The sequence below is a fragment of the Terrapene carolina genome, unplaced genomic scaffold (genome assembly GCF_002925995.2).
Source record: "Terrapene carolina triunguis isolate 2854851 unplaced genomic scaffold, T_m_triunguis-2.0 Scaffold146, whole genome shotgun sequence".
Lineage (NCBI taxonomy): Eukaryota > Metazoa > Chordata > Testudines > Emydidae > Terrapene > Terrapene triunguis.
In genome coordinates, this window is record NW_020664497.1 from 4,116,880 (window position 1) to 4,141,697 (window position 24,818).

The following is a 24,818-nucleotide window of genomic DNA, read 5'->3' on the forward strand; positions in this document are numbered from 1 at the left end:
TATATATATATATATATATATATATATATATATATATATATATATACGCACACCCACACAGGGTACCACTAATTTGCAGACATCAGCCTTTTCATTAAAATACTAACTAAAGGAGATAAGTTAATAGTGGGGCATTTTAAGACAATTCTGTCATCAACTCTCTTAGACACTTCATTTCCCTCTGTAGCCAGGGAAAGCTGTTTCTCTACACAATCAGCACATCTGCTAAAGGAACTCCACCTACATGATGATTGGGTTTCTGGATGAGAATTCCCAAACATAGTTCTCTTTGGACAATCTGAGATGTTCTTTTCACTCTGATAGGGTGTGGTTTTATTTATTTATTTATGTATTTGGTCTAGTAAACCTATGAGACTAGTGAAGAGAATCACTGACAGTGCAATTCTACCTTCAAATCACTGTCCTGTTGCCCATATTCTCAAATTAGGGAAAAGGACTGTACGTTGTGTGTGGTCCTGGTGACTCCCTATTTATCTGTTAGAAAAGTTTGTGATATTTTTATTAACTTTGTGGAGAATAATGCATTCCCAGAGATGGGTAAAGCAGTAATAACATAATAATGATGTGACATATCCTGTCATATTTAGCAGCTAATAAAAAGACTTGGACAGCTGAGATCAGAAACTTAAATGGCAGAATCCAGTATATGCAAATCCTGCTAAACAGAATCACTGCTAAAACCAGGAATGTAGAATTTTAAATTAGAGACCAAAACTAATAGGCAGCTGAATTTCCTGAAATGTAGTGCATGATCACGCTGCAATTGCATCAAATAACTGAACTTATTAATAAACCGGTTGTTAGGAAAAATAAAATCCTATTGAGTAAGATGAGGCAAACTACCATTTTCTGGCTGGGGGAAACTGGCTGTTCCAGATGCTGCCCTTTCTATTGTGGATACATCTTTTATTAATATGCTTTATTTATTTGGAGATCTACGGATGTTTATAATTTCTTTAAAGATTTTTTAACATCTCTTTCTTAGGCTTTAACTGCTGTATTACCTAGAAATGTATTATACTCTCTGTAGGACTGGGGGGGGTCATCTTAAAAGCTGAAAATTGTCTCGTTGGAAAGACTGTCCCCATCATTTTTCACCCTTAATTCACAGGCAAAACTGGCAGGTAAAGTTGCATTCAGTGCTAATTTACATCACCAAATAAATACCATACGGCATCTGATGCTGAACAGGCTGAGGCACCATCACTGTGTATCTTCTTTGCCCGGACAATGTGTCATAGGGTTTTTAAAATCTATATAAGCTTAGAAACTACAGTAATGGGGCCATATAAGTATGCTAGCTAGCTAGCTAGACAGATAGGTGATAAGCCAAAAACAGCTCCACAAACTATTTTCTACTTCATTGTGATGTTAACAGTCCATATTTTCTGTAGAGAACACTGTTTTTAGACACATTGCTCTGTTCTCTTTCAGATAAGATCTGTGATCAGATCAGTGATGCTGTGCTAGATGCCCATCTTCAACAAGATCCAGATGCCAAGGTTGCTTGTGGTAAGGACACACATTTTCTTCTTGCACTTAGACTAGATGGAAAAGTGCTTGTAATTTTCCCTTTGTAATGTGTAAATGTAGGAGGTTGATGGCAACATGTGCCCGTTCATTTTTTATTCTAATTATTGTGTTCAAAAATATATGTACAGTAACTCCTCACTTAAAGTTGTCCCGGTTAACGTTGTTTTGTTGTTACGTTGCTGACCAATTAGAGAACATGCTCGTTTAAAGTTGAGCAATGCTCCCTTATAACGTTGTTTGGCAGCCGCCTGCTTTGTCCACTGCTTGCAGAAAGAGCAGCCCATTGGAGCTAGCTGGTGGGGGCTTGGAATCAGGGTGGACTGGCAGCCCCCCCATCAGCTCCCTGCTCCCTTAAGTTCCCTGTGCGGCAGCCGCCCAGCAGGCTATCAATTGCTGGCAGTTCTGCTGTCCCTCCCCGCACTGCCATGTTCTGGTCCTGTCCTTTGCCTTGGGGCTGCGCCGGGGGGCCTCCTGCTGGGGGGGGGGGGGGGGGGGGGGGGGGGGGAAGAAGGGGACTAATGTTAGGGTGTCCCCCTCCCCCCTGCTCCTGCCCCTCGCTTACCCCATTTCCATAGAGCAGGGTGGGGACACGACAGGGCTTAGGATGGAGGGAGCGTGCTGGCAGCAGGGGCTGTCTGAACTTGCTGATCTACTTAAAAAGACAATGTACTTAGAGTGGTGTCAGTGTACTTAAAGGGGAAATGCGCATCTCTCTCTCTCTCACACACACAGGGTGTGTGTCTCTGTCTCTCTCTGCCATGCTGTCTCTCCTCCCTCCATTTGTGCTGCCTTGTAGAGTGTGAGGCTACATTAACAACAATGTGTTAACCCTTGAGGGCTCAGCTGTTCTAGTTCATCATTTAGCAGTAAGGCATTCCCTGGGAAATATCCCACCCTCTTCCATCCTATGACTTCACCAACTCAACCAAGCTTCACAATCATCATTGCTGTGTACAGTATTACATAAGAACATAAGAACGGCCGTACCGGGTCAGACCAAAGGTCCATCTAGCCCAGTATCCTGTCTACCAACAGTGGCCAATGCCAGGTGCCCCAGAGGGAGTGAACCTAACAGGCAGTGATCAAGTGATCTCTCTCCTGCCATCCATCTCCATCCTCTGACAAACAGAGGCTAGGGACACCATTCCTTACCCATCCTGGCTAATAGCCATTAATGAATTAACCACCATGAATTTATCCAGTTCTTTTAAACGCTGTTATAGTCCTAGCCTTCACAACCTCCTCAGGTAAGGAGTTCCACAAGTTGACTGTGCGCTGTGTGAAGAACTTCCTTTTATTTGTTTTAAACCTGCTGCCTATTAATTTCATTTGGTGACCCCTAGTTCTTGTATTATGGGAATAAGTAAATAACTTTTCCTTATCCACTTTCTCCACATCACTCATGATTTTATATACCTCTATCATATCGCCCCTTAGTCTCCTCTTTTCCAAGCTGAAGAGTCCTAGCTTCTTTAATCTCTCCTCATATGGGACCCGTTCCAAACCCCTAATCATTTTAGTTGCCCTTTTCTGAACCTTTTCTAGTGCCTGTATATCTTTTTTGAGATGAGGAGACCACATCTGTATGCAGTATTCGAGATGTGAGCGTACCATTGATTTATATAAGGGCAATAATATATTCTCCGTCTTATTCTCTATCCCCTTTTTAATGATTCCTAACATCCTGTTTGCTTTTTTGACCGCCTCTGCACACTGCGTGGACATCTTCAGAGAACTATCCACAATGACTCCAAGATCTTTTTCCTGACTCATTGTAGCTAAATTAGCCCCCATCATATTGTATGTATAGTTGGGGTTAATTTTTTCCAATGTGCATTACTTTACATTTATCCATATTAAATTTCATTTGCCATTTTGTTGCCCAATCCCTTAGTTTTGTGAGATCTTTTTGAAGTTCTTCACAGTCTGCTTTAGTCTTAACTATCTTGAGCAGTTTAGTAGCATCTGCAAATTTTGCCACCTCACTGTTTACCCCTTTCTCCAGATCATTTATGAATAAGTTGAATAGGATTGCTCCGAGGACTGACCCTTGGGGAACACCACTAGTTACCCCTCTCCATTCTGAGAATTTACCATTAATTCCTACCCTTTGTAGGAATTTTAACCAGTTCTCAATCTATGAAAGGACCAGTTCTCAATCCATGAAAGGACCTTCCCTTTTATCCCATGACAGCTTAATTTATGTAAGAGCCTTTGGTGAGGGACCTTGTCAAAGGCTTTCTGGAAATCTAAGTACACTATGTCCACTGGATCCCCCTTGTCCACGTGTTTGTTGACCCCTTCAAAGAACTCTAATAGATTAGTAAGACACGATTTCCCTTTATAGAAACCATGTTGACTATTGCTCAACAGTTTATGTTTTTCTATGTGTCTGACAATTTTATTCTTAACTATTGTTTCGACTAATTTGTCCGGTACCGACGTTAGACTTACCGGACTGTAATTGCCGGGATCACCTCTAGAGCCCTTTTTAAATATTGGTGTTACATTATCTAACTTCCAGTCATTGGGTACAGAAACCGATTTAAAGGACAGGTTACAAACCTTAGTTAATAGTTCTGCAACTTCACATTTGAGTTCTTTCAGAACTCTTGGGTGAATGCATCTGGTCCCGGTGACTTGTTAATGTTGAGTTTATCAATTAATTCCAAAACCTCCTCTAGTGACACTTCAATCTGTGACAGTTCCTCAGATTTGTCACCTACAAAAGCCAGCTCAGGTTTGGGAATCTCCCTAACATCCTCAGCCGTGAAGACTGAAGCAAAGAATCCATTTAGTTTCTCCACAATGATTTTATCGTCTTTAAGCGCTCTTTTTGTATCTCGATCATCAAGGGGCCCCACTGGTTATTTAGCAGGCTTCCTGCTTCTGATCTATTAAAAAACATTTTGTTATTACCTTTGGAGTTTTTGGCTAGCCGTTCTTCAAACTCCTCTTTGGCTTTTCTTATTACATTCTTGCACTTAATTTGGCAGCGTTTATGCTCCTTTCTATTTGCCTCACTAGGATTTGACTTCCACTTTTTAAAGGAAGTCTTTTTATCTCTCACTGCTTCTTTTACATGGTTGTTAAGCCACGGTGGCTCTTTTTTAGTTCTTTTAGTGTGTTTCTTAATTTGGGGTATACATTGTTTGTTTAAAACTTATACTGTGTGTTTGTGTGTGTGTGTGTATGTGTGTGTGTATATATATATATAGTCTTTTTGTCTGGTGAAAAAAATTTCCCTGGAACGTAACCCCCCATTTACGTTAATTCTTATGGGGAAATTGGATTTGCTTAACATTGTTTAGCTTAAAGTCGCATTTTTCAGGAACATAACGACAACGTTAAGCGAGGAGTTACTATACAGTAAAACGAAAAAGATCTGAACAAACAATTATACAGTGTCACTACATTGTTTCTCAAAGAAATTTTGAAAGTACATTGTGTTCGAGGACTGTAGCAAGAGCCTAAAATAACCAAACCAATGGTAGAGATAACTTTGTAAATGTAATTAGTATTCCAGAGGAAAAGAGATTTAATTCCACTACCATCGATCGTCCAAAGAACCCGTGACCATTTGTAGCAAAGTACACTTATTTGGCTTTATAGATACTTTAAATTTTTCATTGCTAACTCTAGGTGTTTTCCTGACAGCTCATCATAAAGAAAAATGTTTTAACCGGTTTTGGTTATGTCTGCCATTTGTTGTTATTAACATGTTGAAACTGCTGAAATTTGACCCTCAGTGAGCAAGTCAGCAAAATGTCTCCAAATTCTCAGATTTGTAAATGGCCAATGCCATCATTTTCATGATGGAAATGACCCATTTTCCCCTCAACCTTTACACCTGAGGTTGATATTTGGCATTTGGCCTGTGTTCAACGTAAGTCCCACTTAAGATCTCAAAACAGAGTTTAATTGGGGCTCGTGCAAACTTGGCCTTGTGCATTCATGAAAAAACAGCCACCAGTTTTTGTCACTCTGGCCCAGTTCCTCAACCACGGTGCTTAACTCCCGTTGGAAATAATAGGAGACAGGGTCTTTGAAGATCTGGATCTTTGAAGATCTGGAGGCAAGGTTGCAAACCAGTGGGCCATTAGTGTGGATTGTTGGGCCCAAACTTACTCCATAAGCAGAGTAGAAGGATGTTTTTCTGGTTAAGGCACTGGAATGATGCTCTGGAATCTCAGTTCAGTTCCTACATTGCCCCAAACTTCCTGTATGACCTTGAGCAAGTCACCAAATCACCTCAAGGAGTGTAATGAGGATAAATGGATTCATGTGTGAGGAACTAATACTATGGAGATGGGAGTGATAACTACCTATATTATTTGTTTTCAGTAGGGGCTGTTCAGAATTCACCATTGCCAGAAGCGGAGTTATTTGCAATAGCATGTTGAGTTATCCAGCCCTCCCTTATCCCTTTTCCTTCTTTCTGTCTTCCTGCTCTCTGTAGAGACAGTGTGTAAAACAGGGATGGTGCTGCTCTGTGGGGAGATCACATCCCTCGCCGTTGTCGACTATCAGCGAGTAGTTCGAGACACAATTAAGCAAATCGGCTACGATGATTCAGCTAAAGGTTGGTGCAAAAAATTCCAGGAATCCTGTTTCTTGCCAACATGGTGTGCTGGTCAGTGAGTAGCTGCAGAACAGGTTTGTCTCCACTTGCATACTTGTGCTTCTGCAAGCCTGATCAACTCATATGTCTTGGCTAGGAGCTGCTCAAACATTGTCATGAGAGAAACATTCTGACTCCATCACATACCGAGGAGAAACTATTCACTGTATGGTTAAAGCACACACAGCAGGAAAAGGCAGCTAGGATATTTTTTTGAACTGGAGCATGTTTCAAAGATTCATAGATTCTAGGACTGGAAGGGACCTCGAGAGGTCATCGAGTCCAGTCCCCTGCCCTCATGGCAGGACCAAATACTGTTGGCTGTGTAGTGGGGCAGTCACCCTGCTCTGGCCCTGAATGGGTTAAAAGCCAAACCTTGGAGAGGGCTGGGGCTGAGAGCCAATAAGAATAGGCTGATTGGGAAGGCAGCCACAGCTGGGGCCACACCCAATTAGGCCACAGCTGGCCCTATAAAAGGGCTGTGAGCCAGGAGCTGAGTCTCTCTCTCTCCAGCCTTAGAGGAAGAAGGACCTGGCTGCCTGGGAGCTCAGGGAACAGAACAGGGCTGGGGAAAGGTAAGAGGAGCTCCAGCCTGGTAAATCCCCAAGCTGCGGGCCTTGCTAAAAGGCTAAAACAGTACTGCAGAGGCTGCAGCCTGGGCTTAGGCAGAGGCAGCTGGTCTGACCCCCTTGCCAATGATGAGTGGCCTTTACAGATTGCAGTTTGCCCCAGTGAGAGGGGGCTAGATGACGACTGGCAGTAGCCACTGAGGCAAGGTGGGTGAGAGGGCTGGGAGTTCCCCTGGGAGGGGAGACCCAGAGCATGGTGGGATACTGCTGGGGCAGAACCCTGAGGTAAAGGGCACGGGAGTCTGGGAGGGACACGGGGGCCTGAGGCTGGTGAGCCACTGGCCAACAGAGAGTGCTCTGAGCTGGACAAGAGCTAATTCCTGAGACGACCAGCAGGAGGTGCTGCGGTGGTGAGTCTCACTTCACTACAGGCAAAGTAGCTGATAATTTGTGCTATAGAATTTACTTCTCAGTTTAACTCCTTGCAACTTGCATGTTGTTCAAATGACCAACCAGACTAATGTAAATTGGTCAGATGGAGTGGAAATAGAAGACTTTGTGAATTTGTATTATTTATTATTATTATTTAATGATTATTATGTATTACTGTAGAACCTAGGGACTGCAATCATAGCCTAGGCCCCCCCTTGTGCTAGGCGCTGTACAAACACAGAACAAAAAGACAGTCCCTACCCTGAGGTGCTTACAATCAAAGTAAATTTCATAGCACTGTGGAGTGTATTAATGATGCAAAAAAGTGTTTTAAATCCGAGATACATTTCAACATACATTTATACAGATTGCAAACTGGATCATATTTTTTACATATTGCAAATGTTTTACAGTTGCCATGAAGATTAAGTATGTTTGTTTTACAAAAGTTTTTTTTTTTTTAAAGCGATATTTCCTGGTTGATATAATCTTGTTGGTACAAGACTTCTGAAGAGAGAATGGTGGGAGAATGCTGTAAAAGCACATCTGCTAGTTGGCACCAAAGGCAGAATATTATCTAACATAATACTGCCAGATCCAGTAGTGTAGAAATCTCCTCTTTTTACCTCCTTACCACCAAAGCAGTGTGGGTCCTGTAGTGAACCCAGTCAAAAACCCTGCCCTACAGAAACTATAGGAGAAAAGCTAAAAGGGGCAGAATTGCATACAACTTTTTCCCTTATGGAATTCTTTCTCATCACAGCCTACTTAAAGGAAAGAGGGCATGGAGTGTTCTTCAAGTAGATACATGTCTGGATGTGTATATTTGATGTATAGGTGTTTGATCCTAGATTTGGTAAGCAGCTGTCAGTAGCTGGAATTTTGGGAGAGGTGAGCATAGGGAAAAGCTGATTATCTTCTACACAACTGGGGAAGAAAATGAGAAATTCTGCAAGGACCATAGCAGCTGTGGTCATACATTTTCTCTCTTGTCACTTCCTATTTTTCATGTTGTTTGGGACTTTCCTGAGCATTGCTTTGACTAAATGCCTGTGGCCAAGCAACTAAGAGAGATGAGACCTTGCTGTGAGTTTGAACGGAGAAGAACACATTCTAATTGTTGCATTGACAAAAATGTAAAAGCAAAGAGCAGGCAGATTCTGAGTTTTGAAGGCACTGTTGTCCAGGATTGGAATTTCTGGCATATGGTTCCATGTAGCTGTGCTTCGCTGTGAAAGGAAGTTAATTTATCCCTGTGTCTTCTTCTAAACAGGCTTCGACTACAAGACTTGCAATGTTCTGGTGGCACTGGAACAACAGTCACCTGATATTGCCCAAGGTGTTCATCTGTACAGGAATGAAGAGGATGTTGGTGCTGGTGACCAGGTAATCAAAAGTCATCCCTGTTTACAAAAACAATAGTAAAATAAAACATACTCTACAATCATCCTATCAGCTCATTAGGGCAGCCCGCTAGTACACTCCCAGCTCTGTTTACTCCCAGTGCTAGGAGAGATAGGATCACTGTATCACCTTAAAGTGAAAACATTTTCTTCTGAAAAGGTCAGGGTTAGAAAGTGAGGGTTTACCCATCCCATTGTCATATTTTCTAAATCAAAACCAGCAGGGCCGGCTCTAACTTTTTTGCCGCCCCAGGCAAAAAAAAAGAGCGCCACCCCGCCGTAACACCCCCCCCCCCGCCGCCCCCCTCCCCCCCCCCCCCCCCGAGGACCACCCCGCCCCACCGCACCCAAACCCTGAGCGCCAGGCCGCGCCGCATCGCCGAAACCCCCGCTCCCCTAGCGTCGCGCCGCCAAAGCCCCCGCCCCACCCGTGCCGCGCCGCTGAAACAAAAAACAAACAAAAAACCTCGAGCGCCGCCCCACCGAACCAAAAAAAAACAAAAAACCCCGAGTGCCCCCGCCACTCCAAGATTGGCCGCCCCTTCCAAGGTGCCACCCCAAGCACGTGCTTGGTTGGCTGGTGCCTGGAGCCGGCCCTGAAAACCAGTATGGTCACAGTTCATGAGAGTTTGCCCAATCTCATCCTGTGCTAACACAGAATAAAATGCATATTTGTGTGAATACATTGATGGAGCTCCCATGGGACACACAGGGCAAAATTAATCACTGGTGTAACTTCTTTGACTTCAGTGGAGTTACACCAAGGACAGTTTTTGTCCACACAGGAGACCATGCAGCAGATCCTCTGCTAATCTAAATTGTCATAGCTTCGTTGTAGTCAAGGACTGTTGAAGCTAAGGATCTGGGCCCTAAAGCTTAGCAAAGTTAGCTTTTTTCAAGTATGCTTCCTAGTTCTGTCTTAGTAGGGTTAGATTAATCAGATATTTCCTTTTGCAGCAGGACTTGCCCAGTAAGATTAAGTAAATAAATAATAAACAAAATTATATAAGATCATGCCATGTTTACATAACTTTGGAGTTTTGACGTTGTAAAGAGGTGTTCTCTGTCAAGTATAAGCAGGATGGCAGTGTTTTTTAAAATGAAGGCAATTCTGCCTGAACATTTGTAACTCACTTATTTCCCAGAGGCAGGGATCAGTTTTAGTATAATTGGCGTTCCGCATAATTAAGACTGTCCAAGTCCTATTTCTGTGAGCTGAATAGCAAATGGAGATGATTACAGTTTCTCCCCAAGAACATAAAAATCCTGCAACTCCAACTGAAGTTGGATATGAATGCGTGTTTAACATTTACAGTAGTTCTCATTAGCAGTAATATCTAGTTTTTGGTAATGTTGTTGAGAATTGTAATAGAACCATCATAGAGCCTTGGAACCAAAGTAATATTACCCCCAAATCCTCCTGAGGACTAAATTAACATGCATTTCTATCAGCAGATGGCCCAAATAGAAATGCATCTATGCATCTTACATGGCTCTGATTACTGCAGGAGTGGAACACCTTACAAATTTGTAAGGTATTTATCCTTGCAGCACCCTTGTGAGGTAGGGCAGTGCTATTGTCCCCATGTAACAGGTACGGAACTGAGCCACTGAGAGACAAAATGACTAGTACCAGGTCACAGCAGGGAACTGAACTCAGGTCTCCCAAGTCCTAAGCACTTGGCCATGCTTCCTCTCTGCAGTATTTAAATAATTCCATTTATGAGCTGCCATTCCACTGAACTGCTTGACAGGAAGCAGTAACACCAAGGAAATATCCTTGCTAACTCCCAGCATTGGCCTGGTCATGCATACTGTGACAACATTCATTAATGAAAGTTTCAGACAGGGTTGTCACCTCTGATATACAAAAAACTGGGACATCTGGAATGATCCTGAGCCCATGAATCAGGCAGCTGGCAGTGTATACTGAGCACGGTTATGGATTTCTGAGGACCACTACCACAAAAAAGGGGTGATCTTGGGAAAACACAGACAAGCGTCAGCCCAAGCCCTATTTCTAACCCTATCCAGGCCACCTTACTCATTGTGAAGCTCTGCCTAAGAGAAGCAAGGCTTGGGTTCAAAATATGCCTGGACACTTTTGCATTTAGATAAATCACTCATATTATCTGGGTATAGTCCTTGCCAATAGGGTGGGTTGAAAATTTTCCATCCAAGCTGTTTAATAAAACACAAATTGCCACAGAAAAGTTTGAGGTTCTGTCAGACTTTTCAGCCAAACATTGAAAATGTTTTAACAAAAATGGAAAACTATTGGGGCAGGGACTGTCTCTGATTATCTGTTTATGGAGTGCCTAGCACAGTGGAGGCCTGATCTCAATTGAGGCCTCTAAGGCTATGTCTACACTGCCAATTTTTTTTTTTTGCCAAAAGTTATACCACTTTTATTAAAGCACTTTAATTAAACCACTGTTGCCTGTCCACACTGCTCCTTGTGTTGCTGAAGTGCATTCATGCTAGCAGCTCTTGCAATGACCGAGAGCAGTGCACTGTGGGTAGCTATCCCACTGTGCAACTGGCTGCAGGGTGGTTTGGGAAGGGTTTCCAATGCCTCATGGGGCAGGTACAGCATCACATGATGCAGGTTTCTCAATCCCATCATTCCATGGGCATCCTACTAGATTGCCAGCCACTTTCCAGCTGAAGTGTAGGGGGGAGAGTGTGAGACAGGGCACATGTGTGTATGGGGTGAGGGGAAGAGACAGACAGTGTATGTTGTGGGGAGAGTGAGTGTGTCGGCATGCTGTCTCCTAAATTCAGCCAGCCAGCTGAAAGCAACCTGTCCTGGGGGAGGGGGAAACCCTGACATCAGCCCCCACCTCCCTCCCTGGCTCTGCACAGAGTGTCTGTCTCTCTGTGTCTCTCTGTCTCTCTCTCTCTCTAACACACATACATCCACCCCTGCCTGGCTTTGTGTTCTTAGTGTGGGAGACAGCAGGAGCATTCCAGCCACATTAAAGATTTGCTCTGTTTCTCAGAGCAGCACAGCATGCAGGCTGTCAGAATGGAGCTTTGAAAGGGGAGGGGCACATGCAGTCACTGGAGGCATTGTGGGGCATCTCTGGAGGCCAATTACAGCGATAAAAGCAAGCAAGGTGTTTACACTGGCACTTTGGCGATAAGGCTTTTTGCGCAAATGTTTTATCACTCTCGTCAAGGTGGTTTTATTACAGCACTGCAACTGAGGAGTTTCGTCACAAAAAGTGGCTTTGCAGTGTGTACACCTCTGCTGTTTCATCACCAAAAGTTGCCTTTTGGCAAAAAAAATTGGCAGTGTAGACCATCCGATGCTACAGTAACACCAATAATAATAAAAAGTAATTGTAGGGCACTGTTTGCCTCAGGTGAGATTTTTGGGGTCTCTAGGCACTTCTTTAATGCTCATATTAATAATTTAACAGGATTGAAAGCCCTGCTTGCCCCAGTGATTTAAAATCTATCCCTCCTCTCCCATTACAGGGGTTGATGTTTGGCTATGCAACAGATGAGACAGAAGAATGTATGCCTCTCACTATTGTCCTCGCTCACAAATTGAACAACAAGTTAGCAGAGCTGAGACACAGTGGTGATCTCCCTTGGCTTAGACCTGACTCTAAGACACAGGTAAATATTGCTTTCACTCAGCATGTCCCTCTGCTAAATACAGGAGCCATGGAAAGAATCCTTTCAAGTCCTGATCGCTTGCAGGCTATTAACTATCTGTCTGGTTCAGTAAAGCCACTGTTTTACCCAGAAAATCCTGGATTTCTTTTTCCAATATTTAATTACTACTATTTGTTCAGTTCAGAATGTCGTTTTAAATGGATAATCCAGGATTTCCACATTATAACATACAGTCTGACTTCAGCTTCCTACTGATTGTATGCTGAGCAGACGAACTGCTTTATATGCAATCTCCTGAGTGTCGCAAAAACTGTTAGCATGCACCTGGAAGTCTGACACATGACACTGCATAGCATTGAAGAAATATTTAAATTTCAATGGGATTTGAGAGTCTAATTGATTTAGGCTCCTTTGAAAATCCCAGTCTTGGTATGTATTGCTAAGGATGTCACTGGAGAGTGCATGGTGCATAGAAGTAAAATATTTGCTTTGTACACGAGCCTTCTGAATTTGGGTCACCAATGTATTTAGCAAACATGAAAACCATACACTTCATTCCTCACACCCATTTAACAGTTATCTCCTCATACTTTGTTGCCACAGGCACCTTCCTGTGCATCTGCTATTGTACTGCCTGGTGTGGTGTATCTATACAATACAGTAATGTATCATACAGCTGTTTCTTTTACCCCCCTCGTTCATATTCAGGTCACTGTTCAGTATATCCAGAAAAATGGAGCCGTCATCCCAGTCCGTGTTCACACCATTGTGATATCTGTGCAGCATGATGAAACCATCTCGCTGGAATACATGCGCAAAACCCTGAGAGACTGTGTGATTAAACCTGTCGTTCCTGCCAAATACTTGGATGAGAAAACAATTTACCACCTTCAGCCCAGTGGGCGTTTTGTCATTGGGGGGCCACAGGTGTGTGTTTAGTTATTCTTTTGATCCTTCTGCCAATTTGCCTTTTCCCATCATAGTGTGCTACAGATTAACTTGTGTCCTCAGCCTGTATTTCTAACAAAAGGGCACAGACTAAACACCTGTTCAGAGACCAGTCCTGCACCATTGGAGCCAATAGGAGTTTTACCACTAATTTCCATGGGAGCCAGACCAAGGCCTTAATGCACTGGATTCCAAAGAAACCTCTGAAGGCATGGTTATGTCATATACATATAAGCAAGTTGGGCCAAGTCCTACTTTGCATATTCAGTGTCCAGCCCTGTAAGGTGCTGGGCATCCTCAAATCCCATTGAGTTTAGCATCTCACAAGATCAGGCCCTCAGACTTTTCTCAGCCAGAACACTCAGTGAAGTAAATGGGACAGCCAAATATTTCAAAGCTGTTGCTTTTCAGAGGTGCTCAGCACACACAACTCTAGTTGAAATCAATGAGAGCTGTGGGTGCTTAGCACCTCTGAAAATCAGACTATAACCGGGTTTGTCCAAGAGGAGAATGGGAGGGAGAGTTTTGCCTGGTTAAGGCTTAGGAGCCAGGATTTAGAGCTTGATGTGGCATTCATCGAAGTCAATGGCAAAATTCCCATTGACTTCACTGCTGCAGGACCAGGCCTTTAGTCCAGATTTTGTGAAAAACATCCTCCTAGGCCATTGTTTGTTCCGCTTCCCCCTACAATGCTTCCTTACATAACTAGGACAGCACCATATCCTCTTACCAGGGGCACTCCTGACTGTAGGGCCAATTTTCTGTCTATCCTAAACAGATGGTCAGACCTACTTATCCTTCATCGTTAACTTTATTGAAACCTAATGAATTTCATCTCAGGTATCTCTAGGGTGGCTGTTACCCCAGTGTACTGGTGCTTAGATATTATGGTATAAGGCATGTTGTTAAAGTTAGTTCATCATTGTACTATAACCTATACTAGAAATGTAGACTAGAAGTGGTCAGTTAATACTGCACAGCTTGTTTTATTAACAAGCACCATCAGTATTGACAAATATTGGCCAGTGGGGATATCTGTTTTATTTGGTCATTAATATACATAATAATCAAAACCTTAAAATGACTAAGAACCCTCAAGTCATGTGCATAACTAGTTTAGATAGCCTCATATTTCTGTTAGCCTCTTCCTCCTTCCCCAATTATCTCTGTTACTCCCGTTTGTTGCATCTCATCTTAAATTAGACTGTGAACTCCTTGGGGCAAGGACTGGGTTTTCCTGTATATCTGTACAGCACCCAGGATAATGTAAACTCAGGCCTGACAGACCTATGGGTGCTGCCATGGCACAAATTATTATTAATAACAATACCAACATATCCCTAGAGTAAAAATAAACCCACCTGAAAGTGAGTTGGTTCATTTTAAATTGTGAACATGTGTGAGGAAATCAAATACAGTATTTATTGTGAATTATTCACCCAGCTTTAGGTCTTATCCAAAGCAATAGAGCCTGATCCTGCTTCCATTAAGTCAACGGAAAAAACTCCTATTGATGTCAATGGAACTTTTTATCTTTCAAGTAAATGCATCTTTTTTCAGTATGCTTCCAGTATAAAAGTCATTTTTTTTAAGCAGATACTTGGGATCTGGTGGCAGCTAAGAAAGCTTATAATATTTGCCTTTGAAAAAGGCATTAGGAAATAGTGCTGGCAGAAATAGCCATCTTGCAACCTCTTTGCCTGACCGCTAAATGCTCCTTATTAATGTCTTGATCCAAAGCTCAGTGAAATCAGTGGGAGTTTTCCATTAATTCTAGTGTGCTTGGAATCTGGCCCTAAAAGAACTTACATAGCCACTGTTATGGTAATTCAATGAGATAAGTTCATTGCTACAGTTGCACCTCAAGAATGCACAAGTCACTATCTTGCTTTCTGGAAGTCTCTTTGTCTGTGAGGAAATTACTGTATTCATCAGACATTTTAAGTGTTCATTCCTTGGAGCCAGTATAATAAAATGATAGTGAAATAGTGGAATTCTTTTTTCACAAAAACGCTATTAGCTAATAAAAGCATGAGAGGTGACACTTGTTTGAATATCACAGGGTGATGCTGGCGTTACTGGTCGAAAGATCATTGTGGACACTTATGGAGGATGGGGAGCCCATGGAGGTGGTGCCTTTTCAGGCAAAGATTATACAAAGGTGGACCGGTCAGCAGCATATGCAGCCCGCTGGGTGGCCAAGTCTTTGGTGAAAGCCGGGCTGTGTCATCGTGTTCTGGTTCAAGTATGTTCCATTTTGAATCTTGTTGATTTTTGCTTTTTGAAATTTATTTATTTGTTTAAAAAACACTTCATTTTTATCTTTTCCCTGAAAAATCTGCCTTAGAAAAATGGATTTGTGAGGGAGAGAACTGGTGAGGTGGCCAGCACTTATCAAGCTATCCTTGGCTTGATTATGTCTGTGATAGCACAGGTGGGGAGAAATCAGAAGTTTATGGAATTCTGGAAGCTTAGCTTGGAGCTGGACTGAGTTTAAAAGGAAGATCAGGAGAAAGATCTTGTTCTGCTTAGTTCAAGATCAGAGTCACTGGGGCTTTCAGTATAGTAGCTTCCTCAGGCCTGGACTTTTTGGATAATTTACATTTTACTGGAGGTTATTCTGGATATTTACTGGATCCATCAGTCTTCTGGTATCGACTATCCCCATTATGGGTTCTTCTTGCTGTTCTGGAGGAGGGTGTTCTGATACTACATTGTCCTGTCACATGCCCTGCTGGCCATATGAGGCTCCATCCTTGTTTTCTAACTAATGCTTTTGTCTGCCAAAGGTTTCTTATGCCATTGGAGTGGCTCAACCTCTCTCCATTTCACTGTTCACTTATGGAACTTCCCAGAAAACAGAGAAAGAGCTACTGGACATTGTGCACAAGAACTTTGATCTTCGACCTGGAGTCATTGTCAGGTAAGCATGTTGCAGGAGCACACGCATATGGAACAGTCAGAGTGAACACTTCCTGGAACTCCTCTCAAAGAAGTACAGAGGTTACAGAAGAAAAAGAGCTATTAAATCAGCCTGACCAACCTCTTCTCCTAATATAGTATTGGTCCCTATAGTACATCCCCTCTCAGAATTTGGCCCTGCATAGGGGTTACTACAGCTACATGTGTGTGTTCTTTAGTATGTGGCATTGAAATAGTTTTGGCTCACAGTAATGTTACCTCATTTTTACTAGAGCTGTTTGAGAAATTAAGACTATTTTTCATAAATATTTGATTGAAAATTGGGTCAAAATTTCCATGAACTTCAATGGGTTTTGAGTCTGTCCCAAAAAGGCTTCAGACTAATCCTTATAGACACTTTCATGGTCATTATTCCATAAAACAAGTTCATTGGTACATTTGCACTTCCAAAATTCAGCCCACTTGCTGGACTGAAAGGAGGAACTAGCTTAAAACAATGATTTATAGTGTTACACTTTAGACTAAACTATTTTCTTTTCTTTTTCTTGAACACTAAGGGATTTGGATTTAAAGAAGCCAATTTATCAGAAGACTGCCTGTTATGGTCACTTTGGAAGAAATGAATTTTCATGGGAGGTGCCTAAGAAACTTGTGTTTCAACAATAATGGGTCCATCCGCAAAGCAGAAGTGAAGAAGATTCTACTAGTCAATAAGATGTTGGCAGAAATCAGCACTGACTACTCTTTATCCAGCTCAAGGAATTTCAGATTTTAAATGGACAGGATATTCTCATGGGAATTAATTCTTACTCTCAATCCTATCCTATTTCATTGTCAAAAACACTAAAGGCAGAGTCTTTTTATCATCACAAGAAGACAAAATACAGTTTATTTTACTGCTGCTATGTTGGTTCCACGGACAAAGGCAAAATCTGACTAGGACATACAAACCAACGTTTGGGCCTTAACTCTGTTACAGTGTGATCTTACATTCAAAAGAAAAGGTATCCCTCATCATTCTAGCTAAGGAGCAGTAGGTTTCCTCACCCTGACTGGACACTAGGAAATCTGCGGGGGGGGGGGGGACAGTTTTCTTATAGGAGCTGGTATTGCATACACCTATGGGGAATTTTGCTTGAAGGGGATTCGTTATCGTATAACTGCAACATAGCTGCGCCTTTAAAGGATGTTGTTAGGTGCTTAGACCTCCTTCACTAGTTATCTCTGCTTACCACAGTGTTCCAACCAGCTGTGATTTGGTGACTCAAACTTTTTCTTTTAGCTACTATGTACTTATAAGTGCTGCTTTTCTGTGTGTTTACATATTAGCACATCAAACTTTGGAGTCAGTGGCTCATCCCAATGTATGGCACATTAGAGCTCCATTGACGTCTCTTGGATTGCGCTAATATGAACACTGCCTAGTAGCGACAGTGCTTTTAAACACTGTAGAGCAGAGTGCTGTTAGTACCCTATTTTAATAGATTTTTTAAAGGCATGGTGTCAAGGTATCATCCACAATTTGTGGAGTTATTTTTCTCCCACTGGTGTTTATAACAACAGCCCTTTGGGAGAATGACACTGAAATCTGTTTCTTTGTTGAAATGTGCCGTCTGTTATTTTTATGCACACACTAGTTTGCTTTGGAGCATTGCTCACTAGTGGTAGGCTCAAAGCTTTGATTTTTGATGTTGACCACTATATGGGGACAAAATATGCACACAAAAATAACCAGAACACATTGGAAATAAAAGGTCCTTATGTTAAAATTTGGATCTACCAAATTTGACAGCATCTTTAACTGAAAGACAATGATTGAGTAATCCTGTAGATGGCAGTACTACCCACCCTAGGTTTATATGTCTAACATCTGTAGAAAACACTTGGCTCTAGGCAATGTTCCAGAATAGCTTGAGTTGTGTACATGGTACTGCCAAAGTTAAAAGTAACCAATTGCTTTTTACTTTTGCAGTTCTACTTACAAATTGTAGACGGGGGATCTCTGTGATCCAGGCAATAGCTGGTTGAGGGAGAGCGTGTCGTTTGTGTATCCACATACTGTGTTGTCTTAAAGTGTGAGTGAAAGGAAATGGGATTAGTCCATTTCTGCAAAGGACTTCAGGCCAGTCTTGGTTATATTGGAGTCATGGGTGGGTTTTCTCATTGACTTCAATGAAACCGGGCTCTGGGCTTCTGTCACCATTTCATGTTGATGTAGTAGGCACCAAGAGTGAAATTAATGCTGCTGCAGGGGTTGACTGAAAATGCCACTCAAAGTTCACATAAGGGTTAAGGTGGCCCTTGTATGGGATTTCTGCATTGGAGAAATTTTGCTCCAGGAGAATGCAGTTTCTTTGCGCACTGACTTGTTCTGAAAATGGGAGCAGTTGGAATAATCTAATGCCTGACTCATTGCTGTGTGTTTAAGTTTGGTGATGATTAAAATAAAGAACTAATAGCTCTGGCTAACAGTAGGCATGATTTAGCCAGGTATTGTGCAAACTTCTCCCCTTTCAGCGCATCTCAAATTCAATGTGCCTCCTTCCTATTCAAGGAACAAGCCTCTTCTCTTCAGCATCTGTGCTAGACTGTGCAATGTGTACCGGCTAGAATGAAAAACAAACAAAAAAACCACCAAAAACTATTTGTTTCTCTGTGTGTGGCTTGGAACCCATATCGCCAGAAAAAAGAAATTGGAACATTAATCCGTGTCCTCTAGCCACACAAATGCTTGCCCTTTGGTAGGAAAATATCAAAGTGCAGCTGCATGTAAAAGAGTCATTTGGCCCAAAAAAGGCATAGTGGGGTTCTGTAGTCATTCTGACTCACTGATTTCCAGATCAGATTTGCACAGTTTGTAAATTAAATTGTTATTGGTAATGCTAGCCCACAAAATTCTGCCTAGGCTCAGAGAGGCAAGCTGGTTTCTTTCAACCCCATGCATCATCATCACTAGTAATAGAGGCCAAATGACTCCTTAGAATACACCTGTGCTGCTCCATTGCCTTCATATTACACCCTCACTGCCACCTGTGAAAACCCTTTCAGGACTAATGGGGCTACGTACGTGTACCTGAAGGCATCATTTGAACACCATGAGCTCACACAAGTGAATTTGATGGCATAATTTGAGCTTCAGCTGCCCTATGGCTAGGTATGATGCCCAGGATAAAAGGACTCAGACTGAGGGTTAGGGGCCAGGGCTGGTTATGTTGCAACTCTGTAAAGTCCACTCCCTGTGCTGGGTTGGAACAGCCTAAGGGCTGCTTTAACTTATGCTATCTGCAAATGGCCCTGAGGGTCCAAAAACAGGCTATGGATTGTGGTAGTGTAACCCACACACCTTCTGGGTGTTGTGTTCTGCCCCATCTAGTGGCACTGGGACCACTTAGAGAGAGAGGGATTAATGAGTCTGCTCTACAGCCTTAGCTAGCAGCCATATGGCTTTTAGCTCATGCGGTAGAGGCTCATGCACTAAGCTCCAGAGGCCCAAGGTTGGATCCTGACTGCTGACGACCAGGGTCTGTTGGCGTTACAGTAGCATGGGAGCACCCTGGCCATGTTCCTTTTCCTCCAGCCACTACCTCTCTTAGTGCTATAGTTTTTCAAAGACTACCTAATGAACCTTTATCTGCCTACACTGCACCCAAGGATAGACAGTTACTAATAGAGAGAGGTTATTAATAACAAGCAAGTGACCTGTTCTATTTGCCTCAGGATTATTATGCAAAAATAGATTGCAGTTCTACAACTATTCTTCAGCCAGGAACTCCACCAGGAGTCCACAGGCAGCCTAGCCTACAGTCGTGATCTTTCCACTGCCTTCATTGAGCATTGGCTTAGGACCATAATGATTTATATCACTATTGGGAGAGGGAGTAAGCCACCAACAACAAAGAACACCGCACCCAATCCTAGAAAGAACTCAATATACATAAAAGAATTGCTGATCCTGGTATACAAGTGCCATGATCCTATCATGATCGACTCAAGCTGCTTCATAGGAAATGGTAGCAACAGTTCTCGGCAAGGGAAGCCCATTACAGGTAGAAATAAAAATTGCTAAGGATTTTATGTTGGATACATAAAAACACTGAGCCAATTATATATTGTACCTAGCAGGGTTTGCATGAAAAAAATTTATAAGCATGTTAGAAAATGGGTCTTTATATTTTATATTGCATTTAGTAATTTCCTTTTGTTCTTTTGCATATCCTATCACTACTTCTTTTAAATGTGTGATTCAAGAACACACTGAAGTCCAGTCTGTGGGAAACTGACCTGTTGCTAAGGTCACTTGTCAGCAGGGGGTCCCACCAGAAATAGTGAGAAAACCAGTTTAAACTGCTAGTACAGACAGGGGAAAATTGTTTCCAGCACAATGGGAGACTGTGATTGAGTTTTGGGTTTCCCGTCTGTCTGTGGAACTTAAACTTTATAATAGTGGCTACTTTGTATGCCCATGCTTCTTTTTACTGTTATTTAAATGTGGAATGGGAATAACAACTAACCATGAGAAGCGTGATTCTTTCATCTACCCTTCCTTTGTTCCATCTTGTAAACTTTCCTCTTGACTGGTTTAGTAGTTAGAGTGGGGAATGTGTGCATCAGGAATCCTGGGTTCTATTCCTGGCTCTGCCTGTGTGATCCTTAGTAAGTCAGAGTTGTGTCAGTTTCCCTGTCTGTGCAATGGGATAATATGTTCCTACCTCACAGAAGTGTTATGAGGTGACTGGCTGAATTTGTTACTGGGAAGTGGTTTGAGAGCTGTGGGTAAAAGGTGCTGTAGAAATACTAGTATTAACATTGCAGATGAGTTTACTTGTAACCAGTATTGCAGAAAAGCATTACTGTCCATAATGTATCTCTGTCACGAGGTCCCAACTCGAGTCTGCTTTCTCTGTTGCTAAACCCTTCCATATGCCCAAACACCTAACTTTCAGCTGCTAAGCCTGCCCACAATTCCCAGCACTTTGACCCAACTCCCCCCATTTTTTCCAATGGTTGACACCGCTACTTCACTTGCGGAAGAGATTTGATCCTTCCACCCCCATCTCCACCTCCCACTCTTCAGTTGCCAAACTCTCCTGCTACATCCCAAACAAACATCCTAACCTGAGCCCCACCCCAATGTTATCCCCAACATACATCCCCTCACCAAGCAACCCAACTCCCATTAACCTGACTGATGCCCCAACCTTGCTGGGTCACTGCATCACCACCAACTAAGATGATCCCACCAACCAGCCTTCTAGTTTCCACACATCCACCAGTTTGAGATCTGAAAGCTAAAAGTGCTGTAATGGCTACACCTCCTCTGGGGCAGCCAAAGAGTGTTAACACAGTGGCTCAAAACTGGCTCCCCTCAATCATTTTCAGTAGGGAGGTGTTTTACCCACCCTCCCCTATAGCTGTTGCCCAGAAATAACGTGGGTGGGTATGAAGCAAAATGCCATTCCTTCTTACTGCAATAGACAATCTCTTTGCAAATGTGTCCTTCTAACCACTTCGGACAAGGTCTCTTTTTAAGGGTTGCTCCTCAGTGGAGCTGCTAATGGGCCAGATTCTGAGAAGGGTTGATTACCTGTATGTCTGGTTGAAGTCCATGGGAATTGTGGGTGCTCAGCACCTCTGTGAATCTAGCCCGGTAATTTTTTTCAATCCAGCATACTCTTGGCCACGGCAGTGACCAAGTGACTACCCTCAGTAGTTCTCCAGGCTTCATTTGCTGGGAAGAATTAAAACTCTGCATATAATACTGAATGTTATGTGATGGAATAAAACAGACCAGATGAGGTTCTTCTCATCTGAGAGCCCCATTTCACATGAGTAGAAATCACCACCAAGCAACTAATTTGATATTTCTAAATATAGAAGGAGAAGTTCTTAAAGTATAAAAATATGTAGGGTCAGATCCACAGTTTGTGTAAATCACCAAAGCACTACTGATGTCAATTAGCTATTTATTGCCTACATCATAGTTGTCCAGAAAGATTCTGGATCAGTCTAATGTGAAACTACATTGCTCTACACTAGCTGAGAATCTGGCCTGTGGAGCCTGTATATCCAGCAAAACCAGTAACTATGAGATTTGGATAAAGCCTTTATGATTGGCAACTGCACAGCAGCAATGAGGGTAGCAGGAATGCCACAAAGCCCCATTGGGTAGCTGGTCAGAGAGCTGCCTGTCTGTGTGACATTTTTACACCTATGACATTTAAGTGAAAATCCATCTCCAAGCATGTTTGTGATTGAAGTATTTTTCTGCTTTCTCTGCCAAGAGGTCTTATTTGTTGAGATCTGTGGTGCTGCTGACATCTTTCCTTATTCATTTCCTGTTGGTTCTGTGTATGAAAAATAAATAGACAGCAAAGGGCCTCCATGTTTAATTTTTATTTTGTCATGTTTCAATGTACAGTAGTTTTGAATCAATAAAACCCATGTCAAACTGGATCCTATTTCCTGTTAATATTAATTGTATGAAAAAACAACTGCTACACACATGGGGTAAAATTTTCATAAGAACCTGTGACTAAGGCTAGGTCTACACTACGGGGGGGGGGGGGTCGACCTAAGATACGCAACTTCAGCTACGTGAATAGCGTAGCTGAAGTGGCATATTTTAGGTCGACTTACCTGGCTGTGAGGACGGCGGCGAGTCGACCACTGCCGCGCCGCCGTCGACTCCGCTTCCGCCGCTTGCCAGGGTGGATTTCCAGAGTCGACGGAAGAGCCATCGGGGATCGATTTTATCGCGTCTTCACTAGACGCGATAAGTCGATCCCCAATAGATCGATTGCTACCCGCCGATTCGGCAGGTAGTGAAGACGTGCCCTTAGGCACCCAACTCCCATTGATTTCTCAATGAAACTTAGACTTCTAATGCAAAAAAAAAAAAAAATCAGTGAAAAATGCAGCTCTGGTGACACCAAAACTTTTGCAAATTTGTATTATTTTGCCAAAGTGTTTCAGTTAAAAAAAAAAATCTGAGAAATTTGAAATGTTTCATTTCGACATTTTCAGAATTAAATGTTTCAGTTTCTTGGTTCAGAAGACCTTTTGGTTTAACATTTTCTTTAATGTTATAAAAATCCTTAATATTTTTAAATGATCAAAAATAAAACAACACATTTCAATTTTGTCACAATAAAAGTTTGTTTGACCCTAAAAGAATTTTTGTTGTACTTCTTGAGTCACCAAAATTTCAAAAAAATTCATTTTCAGTTTGACCCCAAACAAATTTTTGCTGTTTTCGAAATGCTAGTGTATTGAAAAATCAGTTATTCACTTAGCCCTACTTCTAAATGCTTAAGTCATTTTTGAAAATAGGTCTGTAGTGAAGTGAAGACTCATAAGCACAGCACCTCCTGCTGGTCGGTTGGGAATTAGCTCATCCAGCACTCAGAGAACCTCCTGGTGGCCAGTGACTCACCTGCCTCAGGCCCCCATGTCCCTCCCACCCCCGGTGCCCTTTACCACATTCTGGGTCTCCCCTCCCAGGGGAACCTCAACCCTCTACACTCACCTTGCCTAGGTGGCTACTGCCAGTCATCATCCAGCCCCCTCTCACTGGGGCAAACTGCAGTCTGTCATGGTCACTCATCATTGGCAAGGAGGCTGGACCAGCTGCCTCTGCCTAACCCTGGGCTGCACCTCCCAGCCCCAGTACCCGTACAGGCCTTTATCAAGGCATCAGCCTGGGAAATTGCCAGGCTGGAGCTCCCCAGCTCCTCTTGCCCTTCCTCATCACTGCTGTGCTCCAGGTACCCTTTTCCCAGACAGCTAGATCCTTCTCTCTCCACAGCTAGAGAGAGACCTGACCCATTTCCTCCCTGAGCCCTTATAACAGGGCCAGGTGTGGCCTGATTGGCGCGTGACCCCAACTGTGGCTGCTTCCCCAACCAGCCTAGCCTTTTTCTACTGGAGCGGGGTAACTGCCCTGCTACAAGGTCTTAAGGGTCAGAATTGTAAAGGTATTGGGACAGTTAAAGGGATTTCCATAAATTCCATAACACATTTGTTGGTGATTTTTCAAGATCCAACCTCCTCTTATAACGCTGAAACAAACATGCAAAATTAAGGACCCACTTATCCACCCTAATGTATCAATTAATGGACAGCCCTAAGATGTAGATGGGCACTCATTGGGATTTTCAAAAGTGCCTTGACTCCTAGGTTCCATGGGCATTCTCTGCGTAGGCACTTTTCAAAATTCCACTAGGAACCTAAATAACTTTTAAAAATGTGTCCTTAAGTCAGTTAATGTGGGGTTTTCAAAAGCACCTAAGAATATTAGGCACCCAGCTTCTACTGAAAGTCAATGAGAATTGGGCTTCTCATTTTCTTAAGCACTTTAGAAAATTTCACCCCACGGTCAAATTTACAAAGGTATTTAAATACCTAAAGGTGCAGGTAGACAACTCATGGGATTTTTTCCTAAGCACCTAAAACAGTGAGGTGCCTACCTTTGGAAAATCCCTCTAGGCACCTACCTACATGTTTAGGCACCTCAATACCTTTTAAAATCTGGCCCCTAGGCATTTATGAAAATCTCACTCCGTAAGTCCTGGTCCTGGTCCCACTTCAAGTTGGCACAACAGAGGGAAGGGAGAGGGACAAAGATGATTATACACCAACTTTACCCTCCCATCCCCAGGCCAGTCTCTAGCTTAAATCAGAGCAGCCTCAGGGCTCTAGGGTTACCATACATCCGGATTTTCCCGGACATGTCCGGCTTTTGGG

The 24,818-nt window shown here is 42.7% G+C and overlaps 1 protein-coding gene across 1 annotated transcript in view; it reads left to right on the forward strand.

Moving 5' to 3' along the window:
• MAT1A (methionine adenosyltransferase 1A) overlaps window positions 1-18,437 on the forward strand; it is a 29,795-nt gene extending 11,358 nt beyond the window's left edge. The window contains exons 2-9 of the mRNA XM_024210070.2: window positions 1,456-1,533; window positions 6,014-6,136; window positions 8,450-8,562; window positions 12,063-12,206; window positions 12,915-13,133; window positions 15,217-15,399; window positions 15,944-16,077; window positions 16,634-18,437. Coding sequence (XP_024065838.1) covers window positions 1,456-1,533; window positions 6,014-6,136; window positions 8,450-8,562; window positions 12,063-12,206; window positions 12,915-13,133; window positions 15,217-15,399; window positions 15,944-16,077; window positions 16,634-16,742 — 1,103 coding nt within the window. The 3' untranslated portion in view covers window positions 16,743-18,437. The remainder of the gene's footprint in view (window positions 1-1,455; window positions 1,534-6,013; window positions 6,137-8,449; window positions 8,563-12,062; window positions 12,207-12,914; window positions 13,134-15,216; window positions 15,400-15,943; window positions 16,078-16,633) is intronic.
• Window positions 18,438-24,818: the final 6,381 nt, after the last annotated feature.